The sequence below is a fragment of the Melospiza melodia genome, chromosome 18 (genome assembly GCF_035770615.1).
Source record: "Melospiza melodia melodia isolate bMelMel2 chromosome 18, bMelMel2.pri, whole genome shotgun sequence".
NCBI lineage: Eukaryota > Metazoa > Chordata > Aves > Passeriformes > Passerellidae > Melospiza > Melospiza melodia.
The window spans coordinates 5,361,360-5,381,331 of record NC_086211.1 but is presented as its reverse complement, the minus strand read 5'-3'; the positions used below and the strand labels follow the sequence as shown (position 1 = coordinate 5,381,331).

At 38.6% G+C, this 19,972-nt stretch overlaps 2 protein-coding genes across 2 annotated transcripts in view; one reads left to right on the top strand and one right to left on the bottom strand.

Annotated features, from left to right (window-relative positions):
- Positions 1–19,388, bottom strand: part of C18H7orf50 (chromosome 18 C7orf50 homolog) — a 119,766-nt gene extending 100,378 nt beyond the window's left edge. The window contains exons 1-2 of the mRNA XM_063171805.1: positions 19,323–19,388; positions 17,888–18,033 (exon numbers count right to left, since the gene is read on the bottom strand). Coding sequence (XP_063027875.1) covers positions 17,888–18,019 — 132 coding nt within the window. The 5' untranslated portion in view covers positions 18,020–18,033; positions 19,323–19,388. The remainder of the gene's footprint in view (positions 1–17,887; positions 18,034–19,322) is intronic.
- On the top strand, positions 756–6,973 carry GPER1 (G protein-coupled estrogen receptor 1). Its single transcript, XM_063171790.1, has 3 exons — positions 756–933; positions 1,482–1,627; positions 2,973–6,973. Exon 3 carries the CDS (start codon positions 3,401–3,403, stop codon positions 4,472–4,474), a length of 1,074 nt encoding a protein of 357 aa, XP_063027860.1. The 5' UTR covers positions 756–933; positions 1,482–1,627; positions 2,973–3,400; the 3' UTR covers positions 4,475–6,973.
- Positions 19,389–19,972: the final 584 nt, after the last annotated feature.

Sequence of the window (19,972 nt, the reverse complement as noted above, 5' to 3'; positions counted from 1 at the left end):
TTACAATATTCCAGTCCTACAGTGCAATCATATTTGTACACATCTCAAAGCAAAACACTTTAGGCTCTGTCCTCATCACCCTGTATTAAAACACTCCGTTCCACACACAGTGGAAATCTTCTGTTCAAAAATACTTTACCAGCACCAATCTGCGCAAAGACTCTTTTGATCTAAATAATAACTGATTCAAAAACTATTTACCAAAAGCCATCATGCAAGAACATCTTTAAAAACTGTTTTAATAGCACTGCCAAAATCCTCTATTCCTAGGCACAGTTGTTCCTATATTCCTAGGTGTTGCAGAAAAAGCAGCAAATAATGTATTTGCCTCAATGAAGGCAGAGGGCTTCTGCTTCCAAAGCCACTCACATAAAGAATCTCTGCTTCACTTTCCTGCAGAGAGATCCTTTGTAACCTAAAGATATTTGACCACTGTAATTGGTGCCAGACATTCATTATAATCACATGTTAATTGCTTACTCCACACTTCTGAAACTGTCACACTGTCTTCCTGAAGTCCTAAATGCTGAGATCCCATTCATCTCATTCCAGCAGCAGCAGAATGCTGCAGCAAAGCCACTCACAGCACTGAACATTGAGGTGTCAGGTCAACATAACCACAGAAAGCAACTGTCACAAATAAAATATTGCTCTTTGATGAGGAAGCTTTGACTTTCTTCCCATTCTAAGAGTTTACCACCAGTAGGTGGTGTTACTTGAAACGTCAAGTAGGTTTTTTTACCCCCTGCGGATGAAATGCAAAACTCCACCTGCAACACTGGTGTTTCATGCAAAACTGAGGCTCTTCATTCCCTGTAGGGTAAGCTTATTTCCTCCATGTGATTTTGAGCTGAGCAATTTTAAGAAGTAAGAGAATGACAACATATACCTGAAAATTTAAATACAGACAGACAAAATGGGATCAACATGAAGGTAGGAAAACTGAAATTTATCTTCTCCGTTTAGCAAATGACCCTTCTCAGATGCTTGATGCCTTCAATCCAATATTTCCCTTTAGATTGCCCAGAGGCTTTTAAAAAACAGCACAAATAACAGAAATAATTGCTTTATATCTACGTAAAATATGCTTCCTTGCAATCCGCAAATAAATCTCTTAATTATTGTTCAGCTGAGCTCTAGATTTGAACGGACTATAAAACTTAAAATAACACCAGAGGCAGAAAGGAGGGTGCAATTTGGCAAAATAAAGCTGACAAATACAAGAGAAAGATGTTTGAGTAGTTGTAGCAGAAAAGAAACCAGCAGAAACAGGGTTAATTCTAGCCTTATAAGGCTGTTCAGCAGCACTTCAACTGCACACAAATTAGAGCAACCCTGGGAATCTATAAAGCTTGTTTTATTGCCAAGGACAAGCAGCAAGATCTGCATTTTGCTTTTGTAAACTATCCTTTATTTAATAAGTTTTACAGCAGAAAAAGACTTTTATATGATTTTTGTTTTTACTGCTGAATCATCAACAGGTGGCACCCACTGCAGCTCTGCACACCTAAAAGCAAGTTTTTTCCGAGAGGACAGTGGAAGTTGGCACATCCATTACGTGTGCACCCAGCAAGGAGCAGCCTGCTGCTGTCTGCAGGAGAACCAGCTCGGGAGAAATGGAATTAAGGTAAAATAAAGTGTTTCACAGTACATAGTTACCTGCAATGCTTTTAATTGCTTGGCTTTTGGCAGCCTTTCAGAGGTAATTAAAATCTGACCACCTACGGACCTTTTAAAATCAATTGCTCAGGCTGTTAACTTATCATTTATTGTATTTAAATCTGTTTTACTGCCTTGTTCACAAATAAAAGGCTGTTACATAAAGACAACAGTTTATGTCTGACTTCACAGCTGCTTGAAACAAACACTGAACCTTCTAATGAGCATAATTTCATATGGATATTTTTGCATGAAGATTTACACGATTAAAATGGTTCAAAACACAGCAACAGGTACTGGGAACTTATACCTGTTTCATTATTAAATACAAGCTCTGGAACCTGTATCGTTATTTAAGTATCTGTAGCTATTTCTGATTACTTGAATACATTGAAGCAAACTCAGAGCTGTATTTCTGACTAAAACTACTCTAACCCTCCTACTCCACCAGTGATCTCCTCTTTCCTCCCCCAGATTGCACACTGGCAGGATTTAAGTCATCAAAATGTGGAAATATGCATAAATTTTACTAGCAAACAATTTAAAAATATATATTTTCATGTAAAAAAAAAAGTCAATGGTTTGACAGTAAGATGCAGCTTAAAGCAATTTAAAATATTTAAAACTTAGCACAATATAACCTGGTTTGTAATTGCCTAGCTGTTTTATTTGTTTGGGGTGTTTTTTGTCTGGCTCTTTCTTTTTTAAAATAAACTTCTAGCAATGCTTCAAGTGTATAACATTCAACATTTAGAAGTAAACAAATCTGATAACTGGTTATTTTCCATTACTACCTGGAAGTCAGTGAAAGTTAATAAATTACAACAGAAAACAAACCGAGTATAATAATGTTGGTGTAAATCAATATGCTGCTTGTATTACCTTCATTTCTAAAATCTGCCTTTCCCTCCCACTGAAAGCAGCAGGAACCAACTGCTTTTCATCTCTGTTGCCTTCTCAGCCACAGACTCTGCTATTTATTACTCTTACAAGCTGACAAAATAAATATCTATGTATATATATTTAAAAATACAATTTTCCTATATTAGGTTAAAGTCACTCATTTGATTTCTCTGTATTTCTTCATTTTTTAATACTAAAACCCTGACGGGCACACATAATTTTAACAGACTTGCCCTCATGATGGTATTTTGATCTAGAACAAATTTAAATTCTTTTAAGTGAACCTTTGCATGTATATTAGAACATGATGTTTTCCACAACCTCGGCTGTGATTGAAGTTAGCAGAAGCTAATGGCACATGGAACAGTGCTGGAATATGAGATTAATCGTTTTCCATTTGCAAATTGCAGGTCCAAGGATGTTCATTGATTATTAAAAGAAAACAAATGGAGCTAGAATTCCACTGCCTTCCAACTTGCGTGAAGGAACACTGCTGCTGAAAAGCTTTTATTAAAGAGACCCAAGTACCACCATGGTAAAAAGATTCCTACATGATCTTAAGGCATACAGGAACTGCAAATTCTCTCATTTAAAATGTATATAGCATCCTGTAAAACAAATTAAGACATTCACTATTTGTGGTATATTTCAGTCAGTTTTAAGTCTAATTAATTTGACTTTTAAAGTATTTTAATTTCCTATACAAAAGTCTGTATCTTTTTCAATTCCAACCAAAAATGCTTACTAAGAATTCAGTTGAAACCAACCAAAAATCTGATTTTTTTGGTATTGCCATTAAACTGTGATTACTAACATCTTTTCTGCAGATATTTTAACCATGGAAACTTATTCTGCCTCAGTATCACCTGTTATATGTAACAGCACAACTTTTAACCTGAATGGATCCCATTTGTGTAACGAAAGCATATCCTCTAGATTAGCTGATAAATCAGAACACCAACAATATGTTATTGGCCTTTTCTTATCATGTCTTTACACAATATTCCTTTTTCCTATCGGTTTTGTGGGAAACATTCTGATACTGGTTGTCAACATTAGCTTTCGGGAAAAAATGACAATCCCAGACCTTTACTTCATAAACCTGGCAGTGGCTGATCTCATTCTAGTGGCCGATTCTCTCATTGAGGTGTTTAATCTTGATGAAAAATATTACGATATCACCATCATCTGTACCTTTATGTCTTTGTTCCTTCAGATCAACATGTATAGCAGCATTTTCTTTCTGACATGGATGAGTTTTGACAGATACCTAGCCCTGGCCAAAGTAATGAGGTCCAACTTATTTCGCACTATGCAGCACGCTAGACTGAGCTGTGGGCTCATATGGATGGCATCCATTTCGGCAGCTCTAGTCCCATTTACAGCCGTGCACTTACAGCACACCGGAGAGGTCTATTTCTGTTTTGCAGATGTAAAAGAAATCCAGTGGCTAGAGATAACCCTGGGGTTTATTATCCCCTTTGTGATCATCGGTCTTTGTTACTCATTAATTGTTCGAGTCCTTATAAAAGCACACAAGCACAGGAGTCTCCGGCTGCGGCGACAGAAGGCTCTGCGCATGATTTTTGTTGTTGTCCTGGTTTTCTTTATCTGCTGGCTCCCTGAAAACGTCTTCATTAGCGTCCAACTTCTCCAGAGGAAAAGCGAGCCCGTCTCCTCAAACAGCCCATCCTTCAGGCATGATTATCCTTTAACAGGACATATTGTGAACCTAGCAGCTTTTTCTAATAGCTGCTTGAACCCCTTAATTTACAGCTTTCTGGGGGAAACCTTCAGAGACAAACTGCGACTGTACATTGAACAGAAAACAAAAATGTCAACATTGCATCGCTTCTGTCAGGCTGCCCTAACGTCTGTCATTCCTGACAGTAATGAGCAATCAGAAGTCTGATTTAGTGGCATTGTAAAGAACATATGACTGTGAAGTTGTGCAAATAGTGAACAAAATGCTTGCTACTAACAGAAAAAAAGTGCATTTGTGTGTGTGTGTATATATATATTGTATCGCTCTATTGAGTATTGAAGGTTTATATTCAAAATGTTTTTATGACAAGACTTTAATGTAGAAGAATATGTTTTAGTCAGAGTTATATTTAATTATGAACAGGATTATTAAAAGCTGAGCACTGAAGAAGCTTTATTTTGTATCATACATATATAAATGACAATATAAGAGAAAATTTTATCAACTTAGGAAGACTCTAGATGTAATCTGATTATCAGAGATGATACTTTGCTGGTGTATATAAGGTACTTCCACTGAAATAATGAAGCTGCCGTAACAGTGAGGAAAAATCACTACAACATATTGATGTGGAGATGCAGAAAACATTGATTTTTTTCACCCAAACATGTTAAGATTAATTACTTTGCTTACAAGAAGTACATGGTACTATCGTCACTGTATTCTAGCATGTCTTCCATGATTAAGTTTTTGATCTTAATATAATCAAGCACAGTGATGAGTTTTTGTCTCCTAAATGTACTCTACTGTTTACATCAGTACTTGATCAAAACCAAAATCATCTGTAACTGTAGTGCTCATCTCAAAGATCTTCACAGAAGCAAAATGTAGTGCTTCATTCTGTCTTTTAAGGATTGACCCCAATGATCTCTCTCAGAACAAACATAATTGGCCTTTTTGTCAAAAGTACGCCAACATCATGTACATTCACACTTGCCTTCAGATTTGAGTGCACATCGCACAAAATCTCTTCACATTCCAGAACAAAATGCTGTGATTTTTAAGGAAGTGTCACTTTCTGCAAAAGATAGTGTAGATATTGTGTAGATATTGCTTGTGAGAGTGACAGAAACCTCCATTTTTAGGAAGGAAGACCATATGTAATGGAGAGTGTGATTATCAGATTTGAACTTCAAGCACACTCATCCCACCTTCAGAAACCCAGCCTTTCAAAATTGTAAGATACATTTTAGATGCTTTGATCATTTGAAGATTAATTATACTAAGCAAACAAATGATAGCACCACTTACTGGAAAACAATAGTGTTTCTTTTCTTCTAGCAAATAATTGGGTTGTAAATCTGATTGATGTTTAGCACAGGTTACTCCTGGACTAGTTCAGAGGAAGCTATAAAGTTCCTAGAGATTAGTGTGCAAGATCATTAAAATATCACTTGCTGCATCTCTTAAGTGAACAAACTCATTTCACTTCTGTGCTTATTGACTGAAGCACCAGAACTCAGCAGAATAAGATGTTCTATCCTATTTTCAAATGTCATATATTAATTAATTAGCACAGTAACAGATTTTAAAGGATTTTAAATGTAGACCTTTAAAACAATGACTAAAGCTACTAAAGCAATAAAGAAAACAGTGAAAATGATGATTCCATTCATATTTCTCATGAAATATCTTGAGCTTCTTAGTGGAAGCTTTGGCCACAGAAGACTTGACCTATAAACAGAAAGGCCACAAGACGAGGATGGCTGAATTTGAAATAGATAGCTGGATATTCCTGCAGCTCCAACAGGAGCCGCACTGTGGAGTCTGAGGCAGCTGCAGATTATTTCCAAGTGATTGCTAATCACAGTCTAATGAAAAATGTGTTTAGTTCCATCCTCTCTGCACAACACCAAGCAAATCTCCTCTCAAGACAGATGCAAGCAGAGAACAAGTTGCTAAAACACAGTAAGTTATCTCCCACCATTGTGCTGCATCACACACACCCTTTTTCCTCAGTACTTTTAGCCACAATTTCTCAGGTCCTGTGGACTGCCAATAGACATTAATCACACCAGTAAAGATGGCTATTTCAGACAACACCCAGCTGAAGGAAGGGATAATTGTTTTGGCAATGCAATTCTGAGAAGACAGACACATCTTGAGCTTACAGATGTATTAGGTTTGTGCAATTGTGACACTTGTCATGAATAAAAAACTTATTTGGGGTGGCAGGAATACACTTTCCCAATTGCAGTTGCTGATTATTTTGGTTTTTTAGGAATAAGATCGTTTCTTCTCCTGCCTCCTTCCAATACAAGTCTATGGTAGAAGCCTTTCTGCTACCCCTGCAGAACACAAATCAAGAAAGTCTTTGTGCAGAAGCTTATAATAATAAACAAACAGCAATAGCAAATGCCTGCTCATGCATCCTCCAAAGTAGTTTGTTTCTAAGTGATCTTATTCAGTAATATACAGTGAAATTTAGGAAAGACCAGATTACCATAGCATTAAGAAAACACTGTTTACTCAACCTGAAACAACCTATTGCATGTTTAAAACCAAATTACAAACCTCAAGTACCTGATGGGTTCCCTACTGCTGATATTTTGGAACAGGCTTATGAACTGTGCCTGAAATTACTAAATTTAAACATACTTCTTACTTTAAATGCAAAGCACTCTCCCAGCTGAAAAAACTGCACACTTATTCCCAAAGCTTTTTTTTTAAACAGTAACTCTGTACAAAGTAATATTTACAGAAATGTTATACAACTTCCATGTGTTTATGTACACAACATGCTTTCTGCAAGCCAGCATCTTCCAATAGCTCGCTGATATGGCTTATCCATGCACCAAAAGGATCTCAGCTTGATGTGCCATTTTTTTTTTTATTTCAAAGCACATAATCACCGTAAATAAAACCTTTTCTAGAGTGTAGAGGAAAAAGGGAATAGGAGCAAGAATTTTTATACAATTCCTTCACTTTTTTACCTCTGGTCTCTCACAAATTGTTTCATTGCTAAGTTGAAGGAAAAGATTCCATATGCCTTTCTAAAACACTGGACTGATGACAACTATGAGATTTAAAAACCTGTTTATCACAGTTGTTTACAATCTTTGCTGTAATACTCTACATAAAGTTTCCAGACATGAAAAGTCTAGTATTAGGAAAAGCTCACAGAAAAGAGGAGAGAGGGAATAATAAAAAAATCCCTGAAACCATTAACTGCTTTTGAAAATACTTTAGCACAAGACTGTCTTGAATGCACAGGGTATAACTGAATATCTAGAAACAAAATAAATGCAAACAGCACAAACTAGCACCACTCTGGACCTGATGCAACTGAAAGCTTCCCTTAGCTGTGTAAAAAGATGTGAGAAAAAAAGAATTATGTGAGACCTCTTTAACATGTTAAGGAGATGCTGTAACTTTGCATTCCTTTGACAGTTTTGGGAGATACACTAAATACCAACTGTGCAGACACAACATCCACCGCTTAAAAATTCAAAGACTGTCAGTCTAAAGATAAAGCTTGATTCATTTATGAAGGGCATTACAGCATGGGAGGGCATGTGACAGAGAATTTGAATCAATGAGTCAGGCAATCCCAGATTCTGTGCAGGGCTTTGACATAAGATGGGCAGGATGCAACAAAACTCACCTTTTCCTTCAAACATTGAAAAAAATTGAGCACAAAGTTTTACAAGAAAATGCCCGTAGAATTGCAGACTAAGTATCTGTTTCAAATAAAATTCACTGCCTGTACAGTGCAGGCTCTAATCTTTTTTCCAGCCATCAAGTTGTGTTAGAGTATAACTGATTTTTTTCCCGTGTAAGGATTTTGCTGTATTCTCTCAGCTGTTTATTAAGGCTGCAAAAGGGAAAAGGTTGTCTGGACAATTTTAAATGGTTAGGATTGTCACATAAAAAATGTGTTAAAGAGTGGTTTACCGTAAGTAAAAGCATGTCAAGTTCAACCCTGATTATCATTAATTCCATCGGAACTTGTTTCTGCATAACTAAAAACAAGTGAGTGTATGAAGAAACAGGTTTGAATTTTAATAGCTACTTATGAAGGTGAAGCAATGAATTAATTTGATTTTGATTGAAAACAACGAAGATAAGGCTTGATTTGAATTTAAGGGACAGTATCTATCCTTCCCTTTCACCCTGAGTCCTACCTTTCCCATTCAGACCATCAGACAAACATTGAAAGTTTTAATCACAGAAGAGCACGGGGTCAAATTAATTGTTTATTTGTTCTTTTTTATGGTAAAACAGGAACAACATGTGATGGGGAACAAGTCATTTTTAAGACATGCACACAGAGCACCTTTCCCCTATACCCTTAAGCTCTGCTGTCAGGGAGGTTGTGGTACATGCCCTGTGCTGTGTTTCAGAGACACCAGATATGAAAACCTGAATATAAATTATATTTATAATTTAGGTGTTCTTTCTTCAACAGTGTTGTCCAAACTATTTATTCCACAGTGACTTTTATTACAATAAACTTTTAACCCTTGGGTTTGGGCTTCCTTTTGGACTTCCATCACACAGCAGCATGACACAGGCAGGAGCTAAGAATAAACAGCTGCATATTGAGCCACCCAAGGTGCCAACACAGGAGCAATGCCCTCTGCAGACTGGGCAGGATCAGCTCTACTTTCAACTCCTTTTCTTACATGCTACTTCATTTCTTTTACAGAAGTCCACTAAATACCACTACCAAATATAAAGATGATTGTCCGAGTCTCACACGGTCACATGCACGCTTAGGATGGCTTTTGAAACTGTTCAACCTCCACAATAAAAACCATTTTTAAGTTTCCAACCTGTTTTCTCACATTGTTCAAACAGTCTGCTACTGGTATATACAAGAAATTTCAAAGTTCTAAACTTTGAGTTTAGAAGAACCTACTAACCTACTGAGTTGTTCACCACCAAAAAGTAAAACCCTATTTTCTTAAAATAAATATTTAATGCAGCAGGGTGAGCCTTTCCAAAGCAGCAGCTTTGCTTACAAGTCCCAGTTCACTTGACCTGCAAGCAAAATCACTGAAGAGGTTTAAGACCTTTTCAAATTGCATTCAGTGTGTTTTCTGGAAGGACTTTAAAAAACCATAGGGAGAAAAAAAGACATAGCAGAGAAACAGGAAAATTATTAGGATATTGTTAAACTATCCTTAGAATTGGAGTTAAGGCGATTTTTACAGAAAGAACTCAGTGGCAGAATTCCCTTATAGTGCTGGAGATAGATTTGTTTTCTGCCTCAGCAGCAGAAATATTTCCTTTCCCAGACATTCCCTCAATAGAAACAGTAATATAATGGCAAATAAGATTTTCTTCCTTTCATTCTCTCTCCATTCAGAACTACAAAAGAGAAATAGCCTGTACCTGACTACAGAAACCTTTTAACTCTTGTGCTGCAGAGTAAAGTGCAGACAGCAAACTGAGAAGCAAAGCAAGGAAACAGCTCACTGAAACAACTGATAGTATTCCAAATACCCACCTGACAACTGAGTGTCGAGGTGGGAAGAAGACACAGACAATGATGTGTGGGGGAACTTAATTTATAAACTTGCTTGGCTTCCAAAGTCAGAATAATTACTTCTGGTATTACAAGCTCATTCTCTAGTAGAGTGAGAAACGTGACATGTTATTTTCTTATGCTAATTTAAAGCTGCCTGCTGATGGGTGACACTGTTGGGTCTTGTGGGATCAGAAGCCCAGCCCTGCTGGCAGAGGTGCTGCTGGAACTGACACATAACCCAAATATCCATTGAGCATCCTCAGCCCAAAACAAGGAGTGCATGAGGACCCATGGAAAACTGACCCTGCTGATTTGTGCTCTTCTCGACTCTCACTGTGTGAGACTTTCTGGATCTTGGCCAGAGATTTTATTCCAAAACCTATCTGACCAGGACAGTTGGCTGCTCCTATTCTATCAAACTAGAACATGACTTAATCTAGACAAATGTAAAGAAGACAACCATAGTTTAAGCAAAGGATGGTAAATTTTACAATTAAAAAAACCCTACTTCACGAGTTTATTAAAAGATGTCTTTGAAGTAAAAGCTTGAAAGCCACAGAACATGGGATTTTCATAATAAAAACTTTCTATTCCAAAGGTAATTGGAAAAAATAATCAGCTAGTGAGGTGCATGAGAGCTCCTAAGTTCACAAAAAGCCCATGACCAATTTCAATGACCTCTGTATTACAGTTCAGTACAACAGTTCTGTAACCAATTAGTTATTTTTCAAGTGGGTAAGGATTAACAACTCCCCTTTAGGATTCAATCCACAATGTAAAGGTAGGATGGAATGACAGTACCTAAAAGCATGTATTTTCCACAGATACTTTAGATTTTCTCTTCTCTTTACATAACCACTCTGCTCCTTTTTAAGCAATGCATCTCTAAGCCCTCAGTACATTCTCTGAACAGCTTTGACATCTTCCAAACTCTGAGATGGCAGGAAAAGCTGTCTGCCCTTATGTAGATGCTATTTGCAATAGCCTGCTTTACAGATCCAAATTATTAAGATAATGCTGAGAAATTTAATAAAACATTGGTTGATGATCTTCTGTTTGATGTCCTACAGAACTCCTGTGGGATTCAATTAGAAATAGGTAAATGCATTCAAAGACAGTCTGGTTTCCCTGTCAAATACCTTCATGCTTGTACCCTCGATATTTCAGGCAGGTTCTGAAAGTCAAAAGATTAATTTTCTGTTCTAATTATTTGTTGGATGTAACAGACAAGCATTTTCCAAGTATTTATTAATCTGTGTGCTTTGATCTAATACCCAAGAGCCATTTTATCTATGCTGTAATTTATTAACATACATAAATATACACTGATTTTCCATGTGCTTCACAGTACTGCATCTAAACACAGAAGGCATTTTGAATGAGAAAACATCTCATTTCTCATTCATACTACACAAGCAGCCATCACCCCCCTTTATCTGCACCAAAACATTGGGGTTTTTTAAATTTTTAAATCTATTTCATCAACACACAAAAAGTAATATTTTATAAAAATCATTATGCCAGACTCCCACATTGTTTAAACAAGCAGCAGCATCTCATCAAGGACAGAGCTGATTTTTAGAATAAGCACAATTTAAATATCAAAATCTGTGCCATTTTATGTTTTTTGAGCCAATTAACATTAACAAAACAAAGAGCAATAAAGAGGAAGTAACAAACCCACAAGAATCAGGCCTGCATTAATACATTATGCTATACATACTTCCAAGTTTCAAGCCCTGTCAAGTATAATTGCCTTTGAATGCCCATTTCTCTGTTCTTTATCCTGTATCAGAATGCAGCAAACATCCTGTCAAGCTCACAAGTTAATTTCTTGCCAAGTGAATGCATTTTGCAAATTCAAACATGTTAACAGGACTTCTTTTTAACTAAAGCTACATGTATTTTGAGGTTTTGTGCCAAGTTTTCTATATTCAACAATTTGGGCCTTTTCCAGCAATTTTCATTGATGATGCCTTTCTCTATGAGGAGCTAGAAGTCTTCAATACAGAACCAGAATAAAATTATCATTGAAAAAGGGCAGAAAACAGTGTTCTCACTGGACTGGAGCTGGCTGACACGGTCAAGCAGATCTTCAACAACTGAACACTCAACAAATTCAACCCACAAGTGGGATCCTGTCCTGAATTTCAATTTTGTTAAGATACTTGCAGTTAAGGCAGGAAAGCAAGGATTTATACTGGAAATCCAACAAGAGCCATCAAGGAAGGTCTCACCAGCAAGCAAAGAATGAGGGCTGAGAGGAAACAGCAAGTACGTGCTCCAAGCAGAGAAGGAAGAATTTCCCCTCTTAGCAGCAAAGAAGGGACAGTTCTGTTTCACCACCAAACTCCCCATCAATTTAATACCCTGGCTTTATTAATAAAAGTAGGGAATTAACTTTGAATGGAGACAGATTAAGGCAAATACCCAGAATTAGCATGAAACTCTTGTTGGCTAATATGCAATGAAGAATGCACAATTCCTCCAAACACAAGTAAGAAATACACCACATATTGTTTATACCAAACACAGTTGGGGACGTGAGCCTTTCGCCTGGGAAAACCATCTTCAAAGTAGCAACTGTTTTCCCAGCTGTGAGTACTCTTTCCTGGGAAATCTATTCGTACCATTACAAAAATAATTTTCAAAGGAATGTGAAATTATTCAGCCTAATCTATGCATATCCATATTTCAGACACAATTCTATACCTTCTTAGACATGTCTGTTTACAGAAGGCCTACTTTTCTCTGTAAACACTACATGGGTGCCACAATTAAATTTACCCCCTTTTTTAAAATAAATAAATGTATGGTTAATTTAATAAAATAATTGGAAGCAACTCTATCAATATTCAGATGAAGAAGTGCTAGCAGGAAACAAATGTTTCAGTCCCATAACCAGCTGCCCTCAAAGTTTGTTGTTTTGTGGTCAGTTGTTTTTTTTAAATTTTCCTAATTTGAGAAATATTGCATAGATAAGAAAGCAGATAAACCAAACAAGATGTCACAGAGTAAGCCATAACTGCCACATGGATTTAGAGCTTTGTAATTATTTCCTATAAATCTCAGAAGGCCACCATACAGAGAGGCACTGAGAGCCAGTGGGCCAGCAAACTTGTCTCTTTGTGCAAGTAAAAAAACCCCAAACAAATAACCCAAAAATAAACATTCAACTGAAAGGTAGCCCAAAGCAAAGAGAAATAGGCCCAATATTTTAATTACAGACTGACAAAACCCAGCACAATAACATCCATCCTGACATTTAACTTGGCCACTTTGAGAAACAGCTCCCATTCCCCCTTGATCTCTGGGAAACCGCTTTCTGCTGATGTATCCTTCCATCAAGGCACAGGGGGAGATGGAGGGATGGGGGAAGATCAAAGATTATGTCATCTTCTCTTCATAACATGGACAAAACTCTATTTGCATATTAAAGATACTTCAAAATTGGTCCAAAAATCCAGTATGAGATGAGATTTTTATTTTAGGATATTATGCTAAATAAAATAAATTCTGAAAAGTTATTTCCTTTTTTTTCTTTGACTATTTTAATATTTAAGATTTAATTTAAATATTAAAGATTTTTACATATTCCTTGAACAAAAATCAATAACCTCAGATAACACTAATGCTTACAACAGAGGATGAAGCAAGTACAGCAAAAGCAAAGAAGTGCAGGAAGAGTGGACAGTGGAATTGCAATGCAATTCCAAAATATACTTTTAATGTATATAAAATACAGTTAATATTGGTGGCCTGGTAATCAGAAGAAAATCCTGCAACATCACACTAAGTTGTTAACTTCATGGCATTTTTTTAGGATGGGAAAATATAAACCAAGTTATTTTGATGGCTACAAGATAAGCTTCCCTTTAATGAGAAAAATAAATTAGGGGAACAATAAAGGATTACTGAGTTTGTTTGCAAATCATCCACAACTCATTATTTCAAGAACAGGCTTTGGGATGAATTAGTGGGTTGTCAAACAAATAAATACACTGTCTGATGATAGCCTTACAGTATCTGCTGGATCAGTGTGCACCAATGTCTGGTTTGCATTCATTAAACATTCAAATTACTACCCCAGTTACCTGATTACAAGCAGAATTAGAGATCATATCAAAGTAGTATTCCCAGTTATTCCACCAAGCTCATACCCAAAATGTTTTTCTCCACAACTTAAACACAATTTTTCAGTGTTTTCCAATCAAACAGTGATTTTAAAGAATCTTTTTTTTTTTTTTGTGGTTTGCTTTGCAGCTTAAATATTCTATATTACTCTTTATGATAACCTCCAGAAAGCCAAACAGAAAAACCCTTTCTTTACAAATTTTGCCTTTTTCCATTTAGTAAACAAATCTTACTGTTTGGGCACCTGCACACTTTGATGAAAGAAACATTATGAGCTACTTGTTTATTTGCCATTGTTTGTAGTATCTGTATGGAATCTCAGAAATTAAATTCCTTTCCCACTGATCTTGCCTTTATCTGAGGAAAATGTTGATTCCTCCTCCTCCAAGCACTTGCAATGCTGGAGATAAGGAAGTACAAGGAAACACCCACTGGCTGTATGAGCATTACCTAAAGTCCCCTTCCACCATGAACAAGAGGATTTGATTTATAAAGATCCATCTTCCCTTAGTCATCGTCATTTTCCCTGAAGTTACAACATTCACTAGACTAAATTGGGAAGGAACAGGAAATTAATATTGTTTTCTATGGATTACGAATTTTGAATCTTGCCTAATAGATGATATGTTCTGAAAGAATTTCCTACTGTTCTGCAGAAAGCCAGCAGCTCTGCAAACAGCACTGCAGCAACGAGAGCTGCCCGTAAATGACAAATCCTTTGACACAGTGAGAACTCACTCTGGGCAGAACTCAACCAGCCCAGGGAAACAAAGCTGCCACTCGTTGTTCCCTACCTACACAGCTGCCCCAGAAAGCTTTGTGCCATTGGGGCAGGTATAAGTCTGGAGAAATCCACAATCAGAAGCAAAACAGGGGTAATTGCAAAGAAACACTTCCAAGGGTTCTGTTATTTTAGGATGACACATTATCAATATTGCAATCTTCTTAAATTTTTTTCCAGAGAACTGAAACAAAACCAACTTTTCAAAAAAGATCCATCAGGCAGTCGTTACCTAAGAAGCCAATAGCCAACTTCAAACACCAGTCTAGATAGCACATTTTAAATCTCTTTTCATCATACCCATGTTACAGTGTGAAAGGAACAACTTAAACACTCTGATAGAGGTCTGCTTAGATCCCATCTGGGGAATTAGCATTGTTCATTAACAGCACATTTCCATTTCATCAACATATAAGTATGTTAGCATATAAGATAACATTCATGTAAGTATGTTAGCAAACTATAAATGTCGTTATTAAAAATGTAAAAGTTCTGTCTAGTGATTAAAAAAAAAATCTGTTTAATATGTGTGATTGTTTCAAGTAGGTAAATAGAACAGTACCATTAGGAGAATCAGTCAGAAAAACCTGAAAGGCTGAATTAAGTCTTTAAACTTATTTAAAGTCTAAAACTCAGCTCCACTAGAGATGTCTTATTTACAGCTGTGTGGTTCTAAGATCACTCACGAAAACATTCATATTGGGCTTGAATTGCTTATTGCTATTTAGTGTAAACAGAAGAAATTGAGTAGATGAAAATCAATAAAACATCAAGATTACTCTGAAAGGTCAAGCTGTTCCAAGGAAAAATGCCTTAGTCTAAGGCTGGTAAGAATTTTTGAAATAAATTTCTTGAAGGAATGATCAGTGTACACTGAAAACACACCTCAACCTGCCTCCAGCTCTATAACAAAATCAATTAGACATTTGTATTTTCCACTTTGGAGATGAAATTTGTTGTACTAGAATTGAAAAAAAAAAAAAAGTAAATCACAGAAACATGACTTAATGAACCAGTGAAACTTCTGTCCCACCAAAAACTCTGACTTCTTTCTGCCACACATGAGACTCCTTAGGGAAAACTGGAGCCCTCCCACCCTTACTTTCAGAATGCCAGGAAGAGTTTCCTTTAATTCAGTTACTGCATTAAAAATCAATCACAGCTCATCAGAATGCAGGCACCATGAGTCACAATTCCTGTAGATCTAGCAAATTCCAGCTTATTTTAAAGTAACAGAAATCAAAGTAAGTAAAGGTGCGGAATAAACCTCCTCAGCAGTTGCCTAACTTTTGCTCCAAATTTCTTACTTGGAACCATTCACTGACTGAGCACAGCCCCAGAGCCCCTCCTGATCTTCCTGTTCCCACAGAGCAGTTTTACCTTGCTCTCTGTTACACTTTCCATGCTGACAAGATTTGATGACCAAAATCCCTTTAAAGCAAAAATGCCAGTGTGCCTTAACCAAGCATTTCACACAAAGCTGGGAGTACTTACACTGAGGAACCACCAAACTGCCAAGCAATTAACTTTTTTAACCACTTCTCAAGTAAAATTGTTTAAGATCTGCCTCACATTTTTCATTCTCAACAGTTATTTCAAAACTAAAATAAAATAAAAAAAAAAGAAGTGTTCTATTAACTTCGACTTTCCTCTATCAACAGTTACAGTTTATAAAGCTGATGCCAAGAAGTGGTTTGTCATGGACCTTTTATGGCATTCCCTAAAACACACTATATACATGTTCAAGCCACCCACTGGCATCAACTTTTATGATTCCAAGAACTGTTGTGCTTAGTGGTGCTCCCTAACAGCATTAAGGATTCCTCTTTCCTTTACTCTTTGCTCTTTCTTTCACAGTCCTGCAGTCTGCACAGCCCTCAAAACTCATCTGGGCGTTCTGAGAACTGAACACTGGACATCAGATGGTCCAAAAAGGCCCCACTAGCCAGGACTTGAAGCTCACCTTGGCTGTTTGGCAGTTTTACATGAAATTATAGACTGGCACAGGCAATAAAATTCTCATTTTGACATTTCAATTTCACACTGTTTTGTCCTGGAAAATTATTTTCACTCATTTAGAACACAGCAAATCCACAGTCTATAATATAAAGGAAAAGAGAAACATTCTCTCTTGTGAAGCTATGAAGACAAAATTTCCTATTTTTGCTTTGACAAAGATGTATTTTTTACTTACTTAGGAACATTTCTGCTGAGTTCAAAACTGTACAGACCTCTGAATAGCTTCTGCCAATAGAGTGGTTTTTTTCTATTAAGTTTCCCAAACTCTAAATGCAATACTTAGAGACACTTATGAATGCAAAGGATCTTCAAATATGTTCTTGCCAATGAGCTGAAATAAACAAAATAAGTACTAATTTTTAGCTATATGAGCTCCATTGAGCTACACACACCATGATAAAGGAAGAAACAAGCAGCTTTCACATATATTTTATGGTAGGCCAGGAAACATAAGAGAATTAAGACCATGGCTTCTTGAGGTGATCTTCAAGAACTCCTGAGGAAAAAACCCTGCTTTCCCTCTCTACTTCTTGAATTGCCTTACAGTTCCTTGATCCTCATTCCACAGTAACCACTAAGAATATCAGAACTGTTTTGTCCTTGAAATATGCATGATTTCCACCACTTAAAAAACCAAACAAACTACAACAATAAAAAAACAACAACCCTCAATAAAACCCTTCCAATTCCAAGTTCTTACTTAAGCAACATACTGAGATTGCTAATTTTACTCTCATAAAATAATTCATAAAACATTCAGGAATACAAAGAGACTGCTGACACCTTCTGGCCACTTGACATTCTGTCCAAAAACCAGGAGAACTTCCAAGAAAACATCTTTCCTGTTTTCCCAGGCACTCAGGATCACATGAAGGCTGAAGCTGCACCGAGATTGCCATATGACAGCTCCTCACTTGGTTCACCTTTCACCCACATCCATCCTCTGTTTTTCATAGAAACACCCAAAACAAACAGAGATCACCTCTCTGCCTGCTCTGATTGCACACAGATTTTACTTAATTTATCATTTCCTTTTAGCTTTCACTCTAGGAATACTGCATCCAAGGAATCGGTGCAACTGAATCCAACTCATGTTCAGAACAGAATCTACAGCAACAATAAAACAACTTTGTAATGAATTAAAGAGCCAAACCTGCAGCTTTTGCTTCTTCTTCTTCTTTGGTTTGGCTTCCAATTCCAGCTCATCCTTTTGGGCCACATCTTCCTTCAGCTTTTTTCTTTTTTCTGCCTTCTTTTCTTTTTTTTCCACGATCATTTTTGGCATTCTAAAATACTGTTCTGCAACAGAAACCACCAAACTACAGTTAGAATTATTTTTAATATTAAATATCAGTCTTGTATACAGACAGTTATACTATAATTACACCGGTATGGTGCTGGAATCTATAAAATTAGAGGGTTTTGAGAAAGCTGTGAAAAAGACAGGCCTCAAAAGATAGTAAGGCGGCAAAAGTATGGTAATTCTTTGTGGCTACCTAACTATGAAATGTATGTCAGCACTGAAATTGGATTAATTTTGGAAAATTTGCATGTATTCCTTTAGGAATACATTGTAGTTAGGGTACTGTAAAACTCAAATGCCAATCCCCTGTAGGAATCTCCACACCTTTTGTCCTCTGAGGCCCTGTTGTGGAAAATGCCTCAATGATATTCCTGGCAGGAATTCCCCATAATTTAGGCTGTGCTTTGTGCACGCTAGAACACACCAGAGTGAACTGTTTGATCAACTGCCTACCTCAGATAACACCCCATCATCTCAAAATACATTCACATGACTGTTAATAATCTCATTAATATGCATGTGTGTGCAAAATGTAAGGCTATTTGATTACTAAACAGTTTTGAACCGCTAGTTCTGGTTAAACTGCAAGTTTTTCTGTTTTCCTATAAGTTAATGAGGTAAAGTCATGCTCGAATAATTGTCTCACTAGCTTTATCTTTAATTTTAGACTGAAATGAGGGGGAACACGACGAGGAGTTGCAGACAACACTCTGAAAACAGGTCTAGTTGTAACTCCAAACTTTTTCTTTGCCAGAGCGCCTGATTTAAGCGGCTTTCCCCAGGTGCCCCAACACTGTCACTTTCAGCGCCACTTTTCAATGCCAATTTCAGCGTCAATTTCACCACACAGGCAAATATCGCTCAATCACAAACATTTACTTGTAATATACACTGAAATACAAAACAACCCACACGGCCCACATCAATACAACAGAAGGTGCCAAAGGAGGGGTTCGGCACCGCCGGGATAGCGGAGCCAGGCCTGGCACGTGTGAGGCAGAGCCGTGCCCGGCCCGGGAGGGCACCCAGCCCACAGCCAGCCCTGCACAGGGCCCCGGCTCCGCTCCCCAGCCTGGATACGCTTCCCAATGCAAACCCCTCCACAACCCAGCACACACCGGGCACGCCGCAGCCCCCTCAGCCACCGCCGCGCATGTGGCCAGCCCAGGCCAGACCGAGCCTGCCCGCCCCTCCCGCAGCTCCGTGCGGGCAGAGGGAACCCCGCAGAAGCCGCCGCCACCCCGAGGGGACCCGGGGCTGCGCCCCCCGCCCGTCCCACACGCACCTCACACAGCCGCCGCCCCGGCACATTCAACTGAGCCGCACGCTTGGCGCCGCCGCCCGCCCCCTGCCTTTCATTGGCTGCGCGAGGAGAATGGCGGCATGTGGTTGGCTGCCGATCTGTCAATCACCCCGCTGGCCAATAGGAAGCAGCTCTCGGAATTAAAGTGCTCATCAGGAACACGTGTGCGGCGGAACGCTCCGCCGGCTCCTGGCGGCGCGGGTGACGTCATCTTCCCGCGCCGAGCTCCGCCTGTGGCGCCGCCCTTTGGCCCGGGAGAATCCCGGAATCGGCACCGAGCCGGGCCCGGCCGGGATCCGCCCGCATCGAGACAGGGACACACCGGGGCCCGGCCGGGATCCGCCCGCATCGTGACAGGGACACACCGGGGCCCGGCTGGGATCCGCCCGCATCGAGACAGGGACACACCGGGGCCCGGCCGGGATCCGCCCGCATCGTGACAGGGACACAGCGGGGCCCGGCCGCGATCCGCCCGCATCGTGACAGGGACACAGCGGGGCCCGGCTGGGATCCGCCCGCATCGTGACAGGGACACAGCGGGGCCCGGCCGGGATCCGCCCGCATCGTGACAGGGACACACCGGGGCCCGGCCGGGATCCGCCCGCATCGTGACAGGGACACACCGGGGCCCG

What these genes read in the sequence shown, in the direction of transcription:
- GPER1 (XM_063171790.1), top strand. Translation starts at nt 3,401, where the DNA reads ATGGAAACTTATTCTGCCTCAGTATCACCTGTTATATGTAACAGCACA.